We start from the raw sequence: 19,706 nt of genomic DNA on the forward strand, positions 1-19,706 counted from the left end.
CACAGTGGTTTGGAGCAGTTCGCCTATCTACTTGCCCAACGTAGCTCGCTACAGCAAGTGCCGAAGGAAGCAGACCCTCCTGCAGACGCACTGAGAGAGATGCTGCCTTTTCTTTTAACGAGAAATCCAGCTCCAGTGTTTCCAAGCTCCCCTTGCGGGGTGTTGGGAAATCGAGTCCAAGAGACAGAGAGACACCAGACCTCCTTCATTCTAAAACCAAGGTACGGAGCTGATTAGACCCTAAGAGAAATCTTGGATAGATTATTGGCAAAAGAATACTAAACTTATGCTATACCGCACTTACTTCTTCCCTCGCACTAGACTTAGGTTAGGTACATCATGGTAGGCGTATTTTAGAAGCACCAGTTGAGTACTTTTAGTCTTTTATTAGTTATGTATGTATTTTATGGCTTAGAAACCATACCATGCTTTTACAGTATTATTTTATAATACTCTTCTTACTGTACACATTATACTTTACAGCCAGTATTACGATTGTAGCAGTTCATGTCTTCTGCATGAGAAATAAGACTGTTCAATAAATACCTTTTTTTTTAAAACGCCCGTCTCTCTATTTCTCTGCACCTCTGATGAAACTAAGCATGCACGATTGACTGAGTGAAATATCTATCTATTGTTTCAATGACTCTGAAGATACGTTTTATCTTGGGGAAATAAAGTTGTCATGTTTATACGGTTGTCAAAAACTAATCCCTTCTTGTTTATTCGAGAAAGTTTCTAGTGACATCTGAGCTAGCTGGCACTCACAATTAAGTTGAATATATTCAATAGAGACCTAATCGACCTAAGTCCTACGTCAATTCTATAGTATATATTATTCCAATGCGCAGAGCCTATTGGGAATATAGGAACTACACTACAGATGAAGCATGTGCCTTGCTGATGTGGGGTCCGAGAACTGGTGGGTGGGAGCTATGACATGCACAGAGGCGGGTACGGGCATAAAGGGAGTCACGACCTCTGTCACACACACATTTCTGAGTCTCCTCGACCAGACTTGTGGCATCACCCAGTACTGAGACCACACACACCTCGCTGTAGTAATTAAATCCAGGTAGCAGTGATGTAGTTCAGGTAGATTTATTAGTTGTAGTTACATGTTGTCGAGTTCATGTGGTGCAGCCCTACCAGGAGGAGTCTGCGTGCTGCTCAGCCCATACTCCAACTGTTACACTAAAGCATCCAGGCACCCAAACATTCCACTCATGTCCCTCACCCTAACATTCCATGCATCACACTCACACTGGCCGAGCAGCTAGGGAGAAAGTAACAAGATAAATATAACACAGGTTGCTAAACTCTTCCAATGCACATCCGCCCTGATACAAGTGCACACATGCAGACGATCCTGCATACACACACACACAATACAACTACATGTGCATGAAGAGACACACGCAGAAAACGACAATACGTGTGCAAACACGCACACCCAGAATACAACCAAACATGCACAAACACATACAGAATGCAACCATAGGTGCTAAAACACACAATACAACCAAATGCATTCTAACATACACACTCACTCAATACAGCCACATCTGCGCAGACACACAAAAGGCAACCACATGCGCACAGGGTGGGCAGCTACAAATACTCAGTAACACACACAATCCTGACCTGTACCCTCCCCATCTCAGTATCCAAGGACTGGGGGACACAAACATGTTTTTCGATTCTCCGGTTTTCTCGCCTGCAGCATACCAAAGTGCTAGCCAGTGCTTGGTTTGCAAAGAAAAACATAAGTGCCAGGGCCCTCGTCAGAAGTCCACTGAAGCCTGCACCAGCCATTGCCTCTGTCAGCGGAGCCAATGATAGTCCCAACACAACTACTAACCATCACACGCTTAAAAGTGTGACAATTCAGACTATTCCAGGCCCACTTGCTATAAGAATGGATTGGGCGGCAGGTAATAGTCATTTTAATGTATATATTGACTTAATTAACAACTGTAATCCTTCTCATCTCTGTATTAAGCAACAGCACCCCCTTGTGGCAGAATGTCATAAGTGTCAGTGTTGACAATTAAGTGCCGGTGCCTAGCACAGGAAACCTCTGGCTCAAATTAAGCACTGATGATAGTACTGGGCCCACACACACTTCTCCCAAAGCACATGAGTCATCACCTGCACCACCCCAGTTACTCCAGTGCTGTGCACCATACACTCTCTGGCAGAGCACCTCAAAGATGCCCTGTACAGCTCACTGTGATGAGGGTCCTATGGCTCCCACATAGATACATACCAAGGCAGGGTCGTCCAAGGTCCTGTGACCTGTAGCCACGGGGGCAGGTGCAGCGATAACCTCCCACGGTGTTCTCGCATGCCTGGTTGTAACGGCACAGGTGCGACCCATCTTTACACTCATCCACATCTGTGAACAAAGCAGAGAGTGTCAGCCAGAGATCTGTGGCGTCTTGGTGCAGGGTGAGTCCCAGAGCCGGAGTCCACCACAAGCCTCCTTCCCACTACACATCTAAAGCACTTACCGGAGCAGACGCCCGCCTCTGTGCGGGTGGTGCCAGCAGGGCAGGCCTCCAGGCATACATAACCCCCAGGTGTATTCTTGCACTGGCGCTGTTGGGGACAGACGTTCCTGGTGCACTCATCAATGTCTGCAAGAAATAAGATGCAGAGAACCTTAACACACGCTTCTCACTTGGCTACCCTACTGCCCCTGGCTCATATGGTCTACAGCACCCATGTCCTTTCACGCCTAGTAAATCACAAGATGGCAGATTCAAAAACTGCAGAACCAAACCACAAGTTGCCTTCACAACTGAGGTTTGTATAAGTGTGCATATGTGTACCAATTCCCAGAACACATCCACCACATTTTAACTTGCTGGGTGCACAAGCATAAAGACACGCCCTATATGGTTTTAGAAGAGTGTGCAAACAGGACCCTGGATGCACTACTTACCAGTACTACCAGCTTCTCTGTCTACTCTTCACATAGGTACCAAGGTGTATTGCATCAGAGTGTGAGACATAGAAATTAATGTAAATAGACACTTACAAAAAGATTTGTGTTAACGTCTACCTCATCAACAAATATGTCCAGTTACATTCCTCGCACACTGCCACATAATTAAGCACAATCTGCATCTTTGGAATTGGTTTCATCCTACAGAAGGGGGGATCTATCCTGAAGAAGGCTGTTCAATCTACAATCAGTCGAAACATGCCAGTGCTTTACTGTCTTAGGCCATTTCAGTCTAAGCAAATCCAGTTTTTAACCTATCACACTATTTGTTTTTTTGCTAATTCAACCATGTCTCATTTGTATGTGTTGTAATTTTTGCTAATTCTCCGATTATATTTAGCAATCATTCTTATGTTTCTCCTAGACCTTCAGCTAAGATCCTTGTGTTGACAATCAGCGTTCTTAAAGGACTGGCACTACCTGCCTCCATAGAGGTGTCCCACAGTAGCATAGCAGCCACTGGAACTTCCATATTGGGAGCTTCCGGAGGAAGCACATCGACGACAAAGAAGGACACCAAATGGTGGTACGTGGACGCCCACCAACAACAAAAAACAAAAAGAGAAGAAATACTACAATTCCAGATCCAATCACTAGATGCCAGAATAATGCACAGCATGTGAATTCAGAAAAGATTCACGCGGCAAAACTTCAATTTTTAGCGGCATACCATCTGCCTGATGTATGGGAACTCCGGATTGCTGGTGCTGTGGAAATTGAGGCACTATGCTCTGCGTGAGAACCCTACGCAACTCACTAATACTATAGCTCTGTATTGCTGAGGGATAAAGGAGTGAGCATTGCAGCATAGACATCTGAAGGATTTCAGGGGCCCTGGCCCAAATGTATTTTGGGGGCCCCACTCAGGACAGCTTTGAATCTATGATCTAGTTTCATCTCTTTTATGCCCTGTTTGCCCAGGTCACTGACAGTACACAGGACCACGAGTCCAAATTCTAAATGTGTTTACATCTAATATTCAGTGATAGTGATTTGTTTTCAATATTGTAACGCAGCAGCAACTCACTAATTGTGGGAGAGGTGTGGTGCCGCGGCCAGGGCGACTGACGCTGGAATCTGGGGACCACGGTTCGATCCCCGGCTCCGGCGGCAGGTCAGCCCAGCACCATGCGACTCTGGGCAATAGCTCGCTTAATCTTCCCGACGGCCCCCAGCGCCTAGAGACCCTTACGGGTGATTGTGCGCTTTACAAATGTGGACTTTACTTTACTTTACTAATATCACTGCAAATAATCTCTGTATTCCCCATTTGTCATATGTGAGGTCCTGTTTAGATCTAAAATAAACTTTTATCATGAAACATAAGCACAACATTTCTCTGCAAAATGTCCGTAATAGACCCTCACACCTCACCCACAATAAAAATTAATTTAAGGAAAAGATATTTAAAACAATCTGTTCAAGCATTATTAAAGGTCATCAAGGTAAGACTATCTGCAGTACAGAGCTGGCTCTATCAGGGGCCCCTTGAAGGCTGGGGCCCTGGGCCAGAGCCCACTTTGCCCATGCCTTAAAACGTCTCTGCGGCGAGAAGCCTGCATCTCAACCACCAGGTGCTCGGGCGGGACCAGGCTGTGCCCTACACTTAAGCCCCTGGCTCAATGTCTCTGTCAGCAATCTGCTTCTGGTGCACTGTCTCTGTGAACTCCACATACAGCAGCTCTGAAAGATGCCAAGGTGGCAGCGGGCATCTTTCGGTGTAAGATATTAACAAAGTAAGAAGAACATTTCTTGTCGGTCCCTAGGGAACGGTCACTTGGGAGCTGAAGAGGTGCATGTCATGGCCCCTGGGACGCGTTGGCCAATGTTCAAAGAGGAAATTTACATTATTTTGGCATAGGGCAGCGCTGCATGCCTTCTAGCTCTGCTGCCATACAACAAAAGTAAAGGGTCTCGATAAGATACGGCGCATTCCTGCCCTTTCTGCCAGCATTGGCGCACAAACTGCAGCGTACCGCCAACACAGGAACCCTTGCACCAAGGTGCAAGGATGTCTATGTTGTTGGCATGATTGTTTTAGTACAGGAAGGGACGCCTTTCAGCGCAAAAGCAATCAAAGGAGGCGTTTCCTCATTCTATGCGTGCTGCAGAATGCAGCATACGTGTAAAGAGGTAAAAACGAGGAGAAATGTAAACATTTCTCCTCGTTACGCTTGCTTTGGGAAGGCGTTAGTTTTGGTCCGGCCCTAGATTTACACTATGTTGTAAATCTGGGACACTGTCAAAAAACATGGGTGTTGTGTGGGAACACCCACCGCAACACCCACGGAACACCCCTTCGAGTAAGGCGTATTTACAAGGCCATGAAAGGCCACGCAGGGTGGCCTGGTAAATATGGGCTGGCACACTGTGCCTCCAGATCGTCACAAAAGTGACCCTCCGGTGGCGTTAATGTGCTAGAAGGGCATTGTAAATATGCCACACAGTGCCTTCCTGTCCTTTACCCCAGCGCTGCTGCACAATTTGCTGCCTAGCACTAATGCAGGCGCCCTTGCACCATGGTGCAAGCATGTCTGTGTTGTAGGCACGATTGTTTTTGTGCAGGAAGGGGCACCTTCCTGCACAAAAACAATCCAAAGATGTGTTTACCGCTTTCTATGTGAGCTGAAGAATGTAACACACGTGGAAAGAGGAAAAATGAGGAGAAATACAAATATTTCTCTTCGTGATGACCGCTCAGGGAGGCCTAAGGTTTCAGCGATGACCCAGGTTTACGTGATTAAGCAAATCTGGGGGAGCGACAAAATCCATGGGCGCTGCGAGGGGAAACCCACAGCAGCACCCAAGGAACGCCTCCCTGCACAGGCAGCAACTTGCACTGCTTTGTCTTACTCCATATCCATCAGGCCTTGCATGGTGGCTTTGCGTTATCTCATTAATATGATTGGGCGGTTGGCACTGCCGGAGTGTCAAAAAAACTGACCCCAAGTGGCGCACGCCTCTCATAAATAAGCCCCTATGTGTCACTAGGTTGGGGCCAGCCAGAGACCACCCTCCCCAAGAAATGATCACTTTAGTTCCCCCCACCATTTTTCACATACCTCAAACCACCCATCGTCCCCCCACCCCTCTTTGGTACAGACCCATGCATCGTTGTCCGATCAGCTGGTACCCGGGGTCACAAGCGCACTGGTAGGACCCCACCGTGTTCAGGCACCGCTGTTCACAGGGCGATGCCGGGGGCTCCTCACACTCATTAATATCTAAAACAGAAAGAGATAAACAAAAGAGGACATTATATCACTGTAGGATGCACACCTCTCCCCTCAGCCTTAGCTGTGACGACACACGACACATCTGACACATTCCTAGCAGGCGCTCCATCCCAGTCGCTGTGAGAAAGTGCCATTTGCTGACTGAGTGTGTACAACAAATGCTTTACACTGTCCTCTGATACTGCCTTACTGCTCGATCAAGTTACCACTTTAGAGAGTAAGGTTATATCTAACTTTAGCCTCTGTCATACCTCTGGGGACTGTGGACTCTGTGCACACTGTACCTCACTTTGGTCCAGTATATATAGAGCCACTTTCCTACAGTCGCTCACCAACCTTTTCCGGGGTGTCTTCCCTCTACCACTGCTTATACTTTCAAAGTAATGCTTTCACTCCACCTCATACCCTACCTCATTTCAACCCCGCCCCAACCCTTCCACTCGCACTTATCAACACTTTCACAGCTTTCCTGAAGTCCTGGGGTACCTTCACAGCCGGTCCCTTCAGCGTCTGCGTGGAATCCGGCACCGCACCTCACCCGGCACCGGAAGGAGCCTGGCACGTTGACACACTGCTGGCCCACCGGACATGTGTGGCTTCCGAGATCACACTCGTCCACGTCTGTGTGGGAAGAGGAGAAGGCATGAGGCAACAATGTCTGTGCAAGCAAGGTCTGCATTACCTGGGTGTGCATTCTGTACCCCTCGCCCACCTACATCCCACAGTGCCTGGAAACCCACTGCAGGTCCTGAAAACTGCTATGTTTGTTCTGACATATTTATGAGTGGGTCACTGGCTCCTATACTCTGCTCTTGTTCTAAAAACATATCTGTATTTTTTTTTGTAGCATGCATGTTCTACTTGCACTCACTCTCTCTGAATGTATGTACTGGCTTCTATGTAACATGGCTACCAAGAGAACGAGTGTGAGATGAGATATGTGTGTGGAGTAGACTGGCCCATGGGGGCACGAGGGGGCAGCTGGCTCTGCCGTGGGCCATGGGCCAGGACTAGCTTGGGTTCCCGGTTGAGGTTGGGAGAGATGCTTTCTCAAGGTTGAGTTTGAAGCGTCTTCCTGACCTTCAGAAGGGGAGGACCAAGCCTGTGGTGCGACAAGATGTTTGTCCATAGTCCTGTTAGATATCTTGAGAAGGTGTGGCTTTCAGCGCTTACATTTCATGCGCTTGATGATGTCATAGCTCGCGTGTGGTCTGGTCACCAGAGGTGGAGTTCAGTGCTAGTACCTCATCATAACACACGCAGTCTTTCTTGAAGTTGACGCAGGTTGTAGGAGTAGAGAACGAAGATCCTTCAAGTTGAAGCTAATGAACGTATTCTCCGTGGAATAGATGGAACCCGCGTTCGAGTGTAGGACTCGCTACATTGGAGCCTGGTGGATATCAGGGTTGATGTCTAGTAGGGTGTTACTGCCGGCCAGGCAGGAGGACAAGGGCTTAGGAGGAGACATGGGCTTAGAAGGCACTTCACACATGCACTTCCTACTACATTTAGTAATTCATTACGGGACTGATTACGATCTTGGCGGACAGGGTTACTCCATCACAAACGTGACGGATATACCGCCGCCGTATTACAAGTGCATTATATCTGATGGAACTTGTAATGCAGCAGATAGAATATCTGTCATGTTTGTGACAGAGTATCTCATCCACCAAGACCGTAATCAGGCCCTTTGTTGACAGGCTTGCACTTTGGGTTAAATATACACTGTAGTTATTTTAAAATAATTTCTTGTAAATCTATTTATAAAAATATATTTTTTTATAAAATGAAGTAATATTAATATTTTCAAATTAATACCCCAAATTAAAGAATTGTAAAGATCATTAACCTTTAACCTAATAAGTGCTTTCAAGCAAAATGGACATTTCTGGGTCTGTTCTATGAATAGCACCTCTTTCCCTCACCCTTACCTAGTCAGAAAAAATATGTTTCTGCAGCCAGGCAGATGTAATAATTGATAATAATAGATGGCAGCATTTATGAGTGTCAGGTTAGAAAGTGAATAAAGAAAAAGCAAAAAACATGTTCTGGAACCAGAAAAGGGTGGGATATTGAAAAAAAGAATGATTAAAAAAGAATTGAAATAACTAAGCATTTTATGATCTATTACATGCCAATGCTGGCTCCGCCCTCTGAAATTGACCATGAAGAACTATACAAAATGTAATAAATGTTTCCACTATTTGATCACATCAAAATCAGTTTTTTAAAAAATTCATGCATATATGTGGGCCAGGCTTAATTATTGGGAGTAGCTAATATTATTATTTGCTTCTTTCCCCATTATGTGTGCTTGGAATGTTTCCTTAAATTATGCAGCTGGCGCTCAATGCTAATATATTTGAGTTGGAATCCCTGGTTTTGATTCTATGAGTCTGTAATTTTAACAGCAACGCCTCAGTACTGGTCCCCTCTCCTGAATGACCCCTTAACTTTAAAAGGATAAAGTTTTGTAGATACTTTTTTTTAAAGGTTTTTTGAATTAGACAGGCTTACTTTGAGTTCAATAAATGTTACAGTCATTTCTCTTCATACATCAGAAATTCCCTTATTCTACTCCTGCAAGTGTTTAAGGATTGATAGTAAAGTCGTGATTGTGTCTATCAGTTCAGAACTTGCAGCTTAAGTTTACATACCCGAAGTGGATGTAACATTTTCCGTTTGTAGCTGTAGATACACTTGTTGTGCATAGACTGAAAAGCAGTCCTCCTAAAAGCAGTGGCCTAACCTGATGACATTGCAGAACATTGGAAAAGTGTATGTGGGAGAGCCGGGCCAACTCTAGCTTGGTGTCTGGCCAGAACATCCACACAGTAGTGTTTGGTAAAGGTATGAGGGGTGGACTGGGTGGCTGCTTTGCATATGTCAGATAGGCGAATATTACCTAAGAAAGCCATAGAAGCCCATTTCTTTGGAGTGAAATGAGGTCTGGGAGGGATGGGCAGGGTTCTTTTAGCTTTGGCATAACAAGTCTGTATGCACTTGACCAACCAACGTGCAACACCTCCCTTGGAAAGAGCACGTCCTTAGAGTGGCTTGGAGTAGGGCACAAATAGCTGTTGGTCTTACCGGAAGGTTTTCTCCTGTTGATATAATACAATCCTCTTTTGACATCAAGAGTGTGCAGAGCACCTTCTGCTTGTGTATGTTGGTGTGGAAAGAAGACTGGCAGCTTGACTGTCTGATTAAAGTGGAACCTAGAAACTACCTTAGGGAGGAATTTCGGATTGCTTCTGAGAACCACTCTATCCTGATGCACCTAGAAGCAAGTGTCTTCCAAGCAAAGGGTGTGTTTTTCACTAACTCCTCTTAGGAAAGTGATGGCTACCAGAAAAGCCACCTTCCAAGACAAGAACTGCACTGGGCAAGAGGGAAGTTGTTCCAAAGGAGGGCCCATAAGTCTAGTCAGGACTATGTTAAGGATCCAGACAGAAGCAGGAGGCGTCCGGGGTGGAATGACCCTCTTGAGGCTTTCCTTGGATGCTTTAATGACTGGTATTCCGAATAGTGAAACATGTTGCCTATTCTGTAAGTAGGCAGCTACAGCAGCCAGAAGCTGTAAACCAATATAAGTGTAGGCGAGGCCTGACTTCTGTAAGTGAAGGAGGTAACAGACAATGTCTTGAATAGAAGCTGTGAGAGGACTTACATTTTTAGGAAGACAGTAGAGCATGAAAGGTTTCCACTTGGCTTCGTAACAGGCCCTGGTAGGAGACCTGGGTGTCTCTTTGAGAATAGAGATACACTCTATTGGTAGGTTAAGGAAACCAAATTCTAAGACCTCAGGTTCCGGAACGCAAGGTTGAGCTGCTGAGGGCTGTGGTGTCTGAATGCGCCGTGGTTTTGTGTGAGAAGGTCTGGCCAGTTGGGGAGCTTCTCATGTGAGACTAGAAAGAGTTCCAGCAGTGTGAAGTACCATGGCTGGAGTGCCCAGGATGGTGCCACTAAGATGAGTGGGAGGAATGTCTGTGTCATCCTCCTGGCCAGGAGCAATAAGAGTGGCTGAGGAGAAAAAGCATAGGCAAATATCCCTCGACAAGTCATCCATATTGCATTGCTCATGGACTGTGGGTGCGGTAGGCTGGCGGCAAAGTTTGGTCATTTTGCATTTTCAGCAGTGGCGAGCAGGTCTATCTGTAGGAACCCCAAGGCTGAAAGTACGGGAGTAGGATCTGGGGGTGGAGTTGCCTTTCATCGACTTGTTGGCGCAGCCTGCTGAACAGCTCTGCCAGACTGTTGTCCCCCCTGAATGAAAAGATGTACTCTGTGATGCACTGTCCACCACCATATGCTCTAGGCTACTTTGTACAATTGTGGTGAATGTGTGCCCCTTGTTTCTGTAAGTACAACATGGCAGTCATGGTATCCATGTATAACAAGACTGTCTTGCCTTGGATGAGAGAGTGAAAAGCCCGGGGAGTGAGCTGGATGGCCAGCAGATCCAGGCTGATGATGTGAAAAGTTTGCTGGCCAGTGGTCTACTGACCTTGCACAGTGGGACGATTAAGATGCGCTCCCCAACATGTGAGTGAGGAATAAATCCGTGGTGATGGTCTCTTGTGGAACTGGGTCCAGGAAAGGCCGCCCTTGTAACAGGTTGTTTGCGTTCCACCACTGTTGAGAAGGATGTGAGCGGCCCGAACCATCAGTAGGTCCTATAGATGACCCTCCGCTCGAGGCTACTGTTCTGCTGGGCACTCCTCTATCGGGCACATGTGGAGCCTGGCATGAGGGACTATAGCTACACAAGAGGTCAACATGTTTAATAAACGCATCACACTTCTGATTGTCACCTGACGCCTGAAGATCTGGCTGAATAAAGGTTTGGAAGGCTTGTATTCTTGCTGGGCTGGGGTAAGCCTTTCCCACACACACATCTAGGACAGCCTCAAGGGAGGGCTGTGCTTGAAGTTGCTGGAGGTGGGATTCGGTCAGTTTAATGTTGAAACCCAGACTGAGCAAGGTGTTGTTTTTGGTCTGGGTGTGTGCCAGGCAGAGTTGCTGCATGGCGCTCTTGATCAGCCAGTCGCCTGAGTAAGGGCACACGTGAATGCTGCTCCTTCTGAGATGAGCTGCCACCAAGGCTACGCATTTGGTAAAATCCCTTGGAGCTGTGGTAACCCTAAAGGGGAGCCCTTTGAATTGATAATGATGTCCACTTACCACAAACCTCATGTATCTTCGATGTGCTCGGTGGATGAGTATGGGGAAGTAGGCGTCCTTCAGATCTAGGATGTTCACGAAGACGTATTTCTGCAATAACGGTTTGACATCCTGTAGAGTCACCATATGGAAGTGCTCCAGCAGAATGTATTTGTTGAGGGGCCTGAGATCACGGATGGGTCTAAGAGAGCTGTCCTTCCTGGGGATAAGAAAGTGCTGGGCATGTAACCCTTTCCACAGTGTTGTGGCAAAACAGACTCTATGTCCCCCATGTCCAGGAGAGCCTGCAGCTCCTCATGAAGAAGTCGCAAATGTTCTTTGGATAGTTTGTGTTGCCGAGGGGGGGGGTGTTTGGGGGTGTCTGTGTGAGTTCCAGACCATACTCATCCTGTAAATCCAGAACCCAATGGTCTGAGGTGGTTTCTGACCAGTGGGGCGGAAAGCCCTGAAACCTGCAGGCGTTGTGTGATCAGGGGTAAGTCAAAGATCGTCACTGTTTCGGGGGGAAATTCCTTCTGAGCCTGCACCATTGCCTCTACCCTTACCTTTGTTCCCTATGTAACCACCCCTGTAGTAACCACGCGAGGGGGATTGTTGCATTGTTCTAATGAAGTTGGAAGAGATTCCTGGAATGGGGGTTTTGGATGCTCCACAAAATTATGAGCGCCAAAAGGAACCTCAGGGAGGCAGCGTTTGGAGGCCGCCCATGGCCTTGGCTGTATCAGTGTCATTCTTTATTTTTTTGGCGTCTCGTTGACCTGAGGGCCACTGAACTGGACATTCAGGAGGTGCTGCTGGACCTCCAGCTTGAACCCAGATAAACACAGCCACGCATGGCGTTGAAAGAGGAGGCTTGTGTTAATGCTGTGAGTGGCCGTATCTGCAGCATCCAGAGCGCAGCGGGTACTTGGTATTGGAAATAGCCTTTCCGTCTGCTACCAACTGCTGCCCTTTCATGCGGTTCTGTTCTGAGAGATATTCAACCAAGTCTGCCGGGTGCAGTCGTTCCGGGAGAGTGAGCTTATGGAACTGGCAATTTGCCAAAGCATCGCCGACTATGTGGCCACTCTCTTCCCCCGGCATCTATCCTACTGCTCTCCTGGTCAAGACCTGGCTGTTCGAGCAGTAGCGGACCCCCCTCCCCCAAGCGCCTTGAGACCCTCCGGGTGAGTAGCGCGCTATACAAATATCTTGATTGATTGATTGGGGGCACATCACCAGTGCCTTGTGTGTTAGAGTGTTTCCTGGTTTTCTGAACCACCAGAGAGTAAGAAGGTAACTGGCTATGAATGTATGGAGGGTCACTGGGGGAGGCCTTGAACTTCCTCTCAATTCTAGGCATGCTAACTCTCGTCTTAACTGGCTCCTTGAAAATCTCCTTGGCAGGTTTGAGAAACCCTACGAGGGTTGGGTAGAAGAGAGGGTTTCCACAAGGAAATCCTCCTCTTCTTGTAGCACATGGAGCTCTACATTGTGGAAAGTAGCATCCCTAGGTAGAACCCCATGGTATGAAGTAACGTCATCTGGGGGAGAGGGTTTAGCGGGGCACAAGTCTGGGTCCGTATCTGCGAGGGTTCTACATCATAGTCATCGAAGGGGTCTAGGCCCAGTGGGTCATGGGGGTTAGGGGAGTCACCAGGGAGCGTAGGACTATCCCCGCCCGGGGTGTAAGGAACCCCTGGTGAGTGGAGACTTCAAAGGCAACACAGGAGAAACAGACGGAGGTGAAGAAGGAAGAGGATGAGCAGGAGGTAATGGAGAGGTAGCCCTGTCCTGTCGTGTATTTTGGGCCTCTGGGGGCTGATGGCATCCTCGAAAGCAAATTTCCTCTTATGAGGAGCATAATCCTTCGGCATTTGTGGAGGTTTCGCTAAGGATCTGACCAGTGCAGGGCTAAAAATAGATGTGTTACTGCCAGGCATAAATGTGTTAACGCAGATGCACAAGGATTGGATCTCCAGAATCATCAGAAGCAGCAGATTTGTCAGTAGTAGAAGACGGCTGTGATGGAATCGAAGATGATCACTGTCCAGAAGGTGTCAAGCTCGATCTTGGCTCCGGATGCTTTAGTTCCAAGGACCTTGGTGCCGAACTCGGCCTTCAGCTCCGAAGGCTGTGATGCGGTTTGTCTATGCTCCAAAAACTTTGGCTCCATGCATTTCGAGTCCAAGGACAGTTGAGATGCGTCTTTGATTCTGATGACGAAGGAGCAGATAATGCTCGGGCCATGAGGAGGGCTTCAGTGTTGAGTGTGGGACAGGTGTTGAATTTAGCTTGGCCTGTTAGTATCGACCATGGCGGAAGGCAGTGGTGCACCAGAGGCTTCATAGTAGAAGTACTCACAGCTGTTTTCTTTGAGTGCTGGGCCTGTGGAGGCTCTTCTGATATCCACATCTGTCTTGGAGTCTAAGCTTTCCTGGAGAGAAGGCTGCCTCTATTTCAACAGCTGGAGCGTCCACCACTTCGACCTCCCGCTCACCGAAGATGCCTGGGGTCTCTTCCTCCTCCCATCTATGAGCCATTTTGCCCAGGACGAGGTGACTAGCGCGTCAGTTCTGAAGAGTCATTTCTTAATGGAATACGAAGCAAGCCGAACAGGAGGGTTCGCGGAGGCTGGGAGACAGGCAAAGATTGCAGACGTCTTGGAGGTTAGATCTCAGGTACTTGGTGTGGCAAGGACAGAACCAGAATGGAGTCATTTCCATCACAGGGACATTCTCCACTCCAAGGTGGGAGTCGAGAGGTTGGTGACTGACACGAAGTAGAAAGGTACTTGACGGTGTAGACCAACGAGAAAGGAGGATTGTTTGGAACAAACGAGGGGAAAATGTATCCGCGGCTCCTGGCGTGAAAACTATACAGCATAAAACTGGAGATCATATTGACACATCTGAACCAGATGGCAGAAAAAAAAAATTTAACAATGGAGCTGATGCCCCTGCTCAATACCACTAATAGGTGGAGCCACAAGGTCCCATAACTTGAAAAGCGTTCCCTAGAAGAAAAACAATTTGTACACGTCTGAGCCCAATTGCAGGTGGTGGAAGTATGCAGAGCGTGTGTATCTACAGCTGCACATGCAGCAAACATATAATTATAGCCTACCAGTGTAGAGGTATTTCTGCCCCAGCCTCAAACCATCTCTTAGCCGCAGCCAGACTCACCTCGGCAGGTAGTACTATCGGGTGCCAGGACATATCCACTGGGGCAAGCACAAGAGAAGCTGCCCAAAGTGTTGTGGCAGGTGTGGGAGCAGACACTTCCCAGATCACACTCGTTCTCATCTGTGACACAGGAAGGAGAGACACAGAGAGGAGTTAATGTCAGTCCACGGCACAGAAAGGAGTGACCATCAGAGAACTGTAAACAACTTCAGCGCAAACAATGCTGCACTAACTTATCATGCACCGCCGACATCAGGAGCGGGCATCTGCAAACAACTCCTGCATGATAACGCAGCACTGATTTACCTTTCTCTCCCAGATTTCGGAACATCTATGAATGTCTTCACATCATGAACGTCTGCAAATATTTCCTACATATACCTCAGTGAAATACCTTCCTATATAATTCTAGTGTCAGGAACAGTTATCAGCAAATATTGGGACAAACTCACTTCTCTGTCCAGGTCAGACGTCTCACTCAGTCTAAACATCACCAACGCTATTCGTTTCAGAATAGTCTCACTCATTCAAAGGACCCTCTCCTTCTCCAAATACACTTCAACCGACTCTCTCCCAAACCCCTCACGACTGTCACCGAAAGCTTGCGTGGAGCCCCCCAAACTCTCAGCTTCAACGACTGCTGTGTGTTTTGATTGACGTTTGCAAACCATGCTGGGTTGAGGCAGCAACAAAGGCACGTAGGTGGTCATTCGTCGATACAGCCCCTCAAAGAAGAGGCTGAGGGGTGAGGCTGGATCCCCCCCATTTTCCCCCCCAAAAACACTGATGATGAAACTGAGGCTATGGCCCATGGCTGCCTGCTGACCATGGAAACTGAAAGAGGACAGGAAATTGCATGCAGGGTCTGGGGTCCTTCAAAAACAGTAATGAAAGGCTCAGAAGAGAGTGAGCCAGACCTGTCTGTTTTGCAGAAAACAAGACAGGCGGCAACACTTACTAGGATATCCTATTCATCCTCCCTGTGCTTAAAGCCCTCTTGGCAGGCTGACCAAGATGAAAGTTGTCATCTTCTTCTCAGTTTCGCAATAGAATGCAGTATCCTTTCTAGGAGGTTAAATGATGTGTGGGAGACCCATATGAGTGGCATTGCCTTCAGGACGGGTACTTAACAGGGCATGCATACTGCAAAGTCTGCCTAAATGTAGTCGTGTTCTCACTGTCCTTTTATAAAGAGGATAGCCCCATGGATTGAAGACCCACTGCAGGGGTCAGGGTGCAACCCTACAATCTAAGACCTGAATCCCGCCTCATTCCTCTATATGGTTATGAAACTCCTCTGTGACTTGCAATATCCTTACAATGACCAGCAGGAGGTCACCTGCTCCTGTCTTCAGTGAATGGCTACTCAGTCTTGAGCTCAGATACAGGAATCTGGTGAAGCCGTCTGTGTTGGTGATCCTAGCTAACTTATTAAAATGTCCGTTCACCTGATACAGAGCAGTAATGCCTTTGGAAGTGAAGATGAGGCGGATTGTGGAGGGTGCGGGGCATGTGCGTTACGCAGGTGCCAGCAGCACTCACTTACCTGTGCAGTAGGAGTTTTCACTCAGCAGGAAGCCGCCTGGACACGAATCTCGAGCCGCATCTGTGGCAAAGACAAATATTGTGTCAGGTCAGTGTACATGGAAGAGCCGCCCTCCTTTGAAGCCTCTGTGCGCCAGCGGGCAGTGCCAGCGAGAGAAGGGGCCCTTCCTGCACTGACATGGCCTCTCGCTAAGTGTAACCTTCAGAGAGCGAGTGCATTGTATGTGGGCACTTCATCAATGCATCCACATGAGCAGGTATGAGGGTGTAGGAAATCCTCATTATGGCTTCTCAGTCTCCCTCTCACCCCAACCCTCTTGTGAAAGAAAACACACAACACGGCAGAGGTGAAACCCTTCCATTGCAATCCCTGTGCAGAATCATTTGGTGAGTAAATGTCACACTGTTCGAAGGTGCCAGGACCCCTCAGCAGAAGCTCGCATGCACTCACAGACCAGGCAGGACAGACCAGTTACAACACATCAGGTAGGACAGATCAGGCAGGACACATCAGGCAGGACACACCAGGCAGGACACACCAGGCAGGACAGACCAGGTAGGACAGATCAGGCAGGACAGATCAGACAGGACACATCAGGCAGGACACATCAGGCAGGACACATCAGGCAGGACACACCAGGCAGGACACACCAGGTAGGACAAACCAGGTAGGACAGATCAGGCAGGACAGATCAGCCAGGACACATCAGGCAGGACACATCAGGCAGGACACATCAGGCAGGACACATCAGGCAGGACACATCAGGTAGGACACATCAGGCAGGACACACTAGGTAGGACACATCAGACAGGACACATCAGGCAGGACAGATCAGACAGGACACATCAGGCAGGACACATCAGGCAGGACAGACCAGGTAGGACACATCAGGCAAGACACATCAGGCAGGACAGATCAGGTAGGACAGACCAGGTAGGGCACATCAGGCAGGACACATCAGGCAGGACACATCAGGCAGGACACATCAGGCAGGACACATCAGGCAGGACAGATCAGGTAGGACAGACCAGGTAGGGCACATCAGGTAGGACAGATCAGGCAGGACAGACCAGGTAGGACGCATCAGGCAGGACACATCAGGCAGGACACATCAGGCAGGACACATCAGGCAGGACAGATCAGGCAGGACAGACCAGGTAGGGCACATCAGGCAGGACACATCAGGCAGGACAGATCAGGTAGGACACATCAGGCAGGACAGACCAGGTAGGACACATCAGGCAGGACAGATCAGGTAGGACACATCAGGCAGGACAGATCAGGTATGACACATCAGGCAGGACACATCAGCCAGGACACATCAGGCAGGACAGATCAGGTAGGGCACATCAGCCAGGACACATCAGGCAGGACAGATCAGGTAGGACAGACCAGGTAGGACAGATCAGGCAGGACAGACCAGGTAGGACGCATCAGGCAGGACACATCAGGCAGGACACATCAGGCAGGACACATCAGGCAGGACAGATCAGGCAGGACAGACCAGGTAGGGCACATCAGGCAGGACACATCAGGCAGGACAGATCAGGTAGGACACATCAGGCAGGACAGACCAGGTAGGACACATCAGGCAGGACAGATCAGGTAGGACACATCAGGCAGGACAGATCAGGTATGACACATCAGGCAGGACACATCAGGCAGGACACATCAGGCAGGACACATCAGGCAGGACACATCAGGCAGGACACATCAGGCAGGACACATCAGGTAGGACACATCAGGCAAGACAGATCAGGTAGGACACATCAGGCAGGACACATCAGGCAGGACACATCAGGCAGGACAGACCAGGTAGGACACATCAGGCAGGACAGACCAGGTAGGGCACATCAGGCAGGACACATCAGGCAGGACAGATCAGGTAGGACACATCAGGCAGGACAGACCAGGTAGGACACATCAGGCAGGACAGATCAGGTAGGACACATCAGGCAGGACAGATCAGGTATGACACATCAGGCAGGACACATCAGGCAGGACACATCAGGCAGGACACATCAGGCAGGACACATCAGGCAGGACACATCAGGCAGGACACATCAGGTAGGACACATCAGGCAAGACAGAACAGGTAGGACACATCAGGCAGGACACATCAGGCAGGACACATCAGGCAGGACAGACCAGGTAGGACACATCAGGCAGGACAGACCAGGTAGGGCACATCAGGCAGGACACATCAGGCAGGACACACCAGACAGGACACATCAGGCAGGACACATCAGGCAGGACACACCAGGTAGGACACACCAGGTAGGACAAACCAGGTAGGGCACATCAGGCAGGGCAGATCAGGTAGGACACATCAGGCAGGACAGATCAGGTAGGACACATCAGGCAGGACAGACCAGGTAGGACACATCAGACAGGACACATCATGCAGGACAGATCAGACAGGACACATCAGGCAGGACACATCAGGCAGGACACATCAGGCAGGACACATCAGGCAGGACACATCAGGCAGGACACATCAGGCAGGACACACTAGGTAGGACACATCAGACAGGACACATCAGGTAGGACATATCAGGCAGGACACACTAGGTAGGACACATCAGGCAGGACAGACCAGGTAGGGCACATCAGACAGGACACATCAGTCAGGACAGATCAGACAGGACACATCAGGCAGGACAGATCAGACAGGACAGATCAGACAGGACACATCAGGCAGGTCACATCAGGCAGGACACATCAGGTAGGACATATCAGGCAGGACACATCAGGCAGGACGCACTAGGTAGGACACACCAGGTAGGACAGACCAGGTAGGACACATCAGGTAGGGCACATCAGACAGGACACATCAGGCAGGACACATCAGGCAGGACAGATCAGACAGGACACATCAGGCAGGACACATCAGGCAGGTCACATCAGGCAGGACACATCAGGCAGGACACATCAGGCAGGACAGATCAGGCAGGACACACTAGGTAGGACACATCAGGCAGGACAGACCAGGTAGGACACATCAGGCAGGACACATCAGGCAGGACACATCAGGCAGGACACATCAGGCAGGACACACTAGGTAGGACACATCAGGCAGGACAGACCAGGTAGGGCACATCAGACAGGACACATCAGTCAGGACAGATCAGACAGGACACATCAGGCAGGACAGATCAGACAGGACAGATCAGACAGGACACATCAGGCAGGTCACATCAGGCAGGACACATCAGGTAGGACATATCAGGCAGGACACATCAGGCAGGACAGATCAGACAGGACACATCAGGCAGGACACATCAGGCAGGTCACATCAGGCAGGACACATCAGACAGGACACATCAGGCAGGACACACCAGGTAGGACAGACCAGGTAGGGCACATCAGACAGGACACATCAGTCAGGACAGATCAGACAGGACACATCAGGCAGGACAGATCAGACAGGACACATCAGGCAGGACACATCAGACAGGACACATCAGGTAGGACACATCAGGCAGGACGCACTAGGTAGGACACATCAGGCAGGACACATCAGGCAGGACACATCAGGTAGGACATATCAGGCAGGACACATC

The 19,706-nt window shown here is 48.9% G+C and overlaps 1 protein-coding gene across 1 annotated transcript in view; it reads right to left on the minus strand.

The window, feature by feature from the left end:
- Positions 1-19,706, minus strand: part of HMCN2 (hemicentin 2) — a 761,275-nt gene that overhangs the window by 42,043 nt on the left and 699,526 nt on the right. Inside the window, exons 81-86 of the mRNA XM_078646218.1 lie at positions 16,144-16,203; positions 14,598-14,717; positions 6,733-6,867; positions 6,115-6,234; positions 2,514-2,639; positions 2,270-2,398 (exon numbers count right to left, since the gene is read on the minus strand). Of these exons, the coding sequence (XP_078502344.1) occupies positions 2,270-2,398; positions 2,514-2,639; positions 6,115-6,234; positions 6,733-6,867; positions 14,598-14,717; positions 16,144-16,203 (690 nt within the window). The remainder of the gene's footprint in view (positions 1-2,269; positions 2,399-2,513; positions 2,640-6,114; positions 6,235-6,732; positions 6,868-14,597; positions 14,718-16,143; positions 16,204-19,706) is intronic.

The sequence above is a fragment of the Lissotriton helveticus genome, chromosome 5_1 (assembly GCF_964261635.1).
Source record: "Lissotriton helveticus chromosome 5_1, aLisHel1.1, whole genome shotgun sequence".
Taxonomy (NCBI): domain Eukaryota; kingdom Metazoa; phylum Chordata; class Amphibia; order Caudata; family Salamandridae; genus Lissotriton; species Lissotriton helveticus.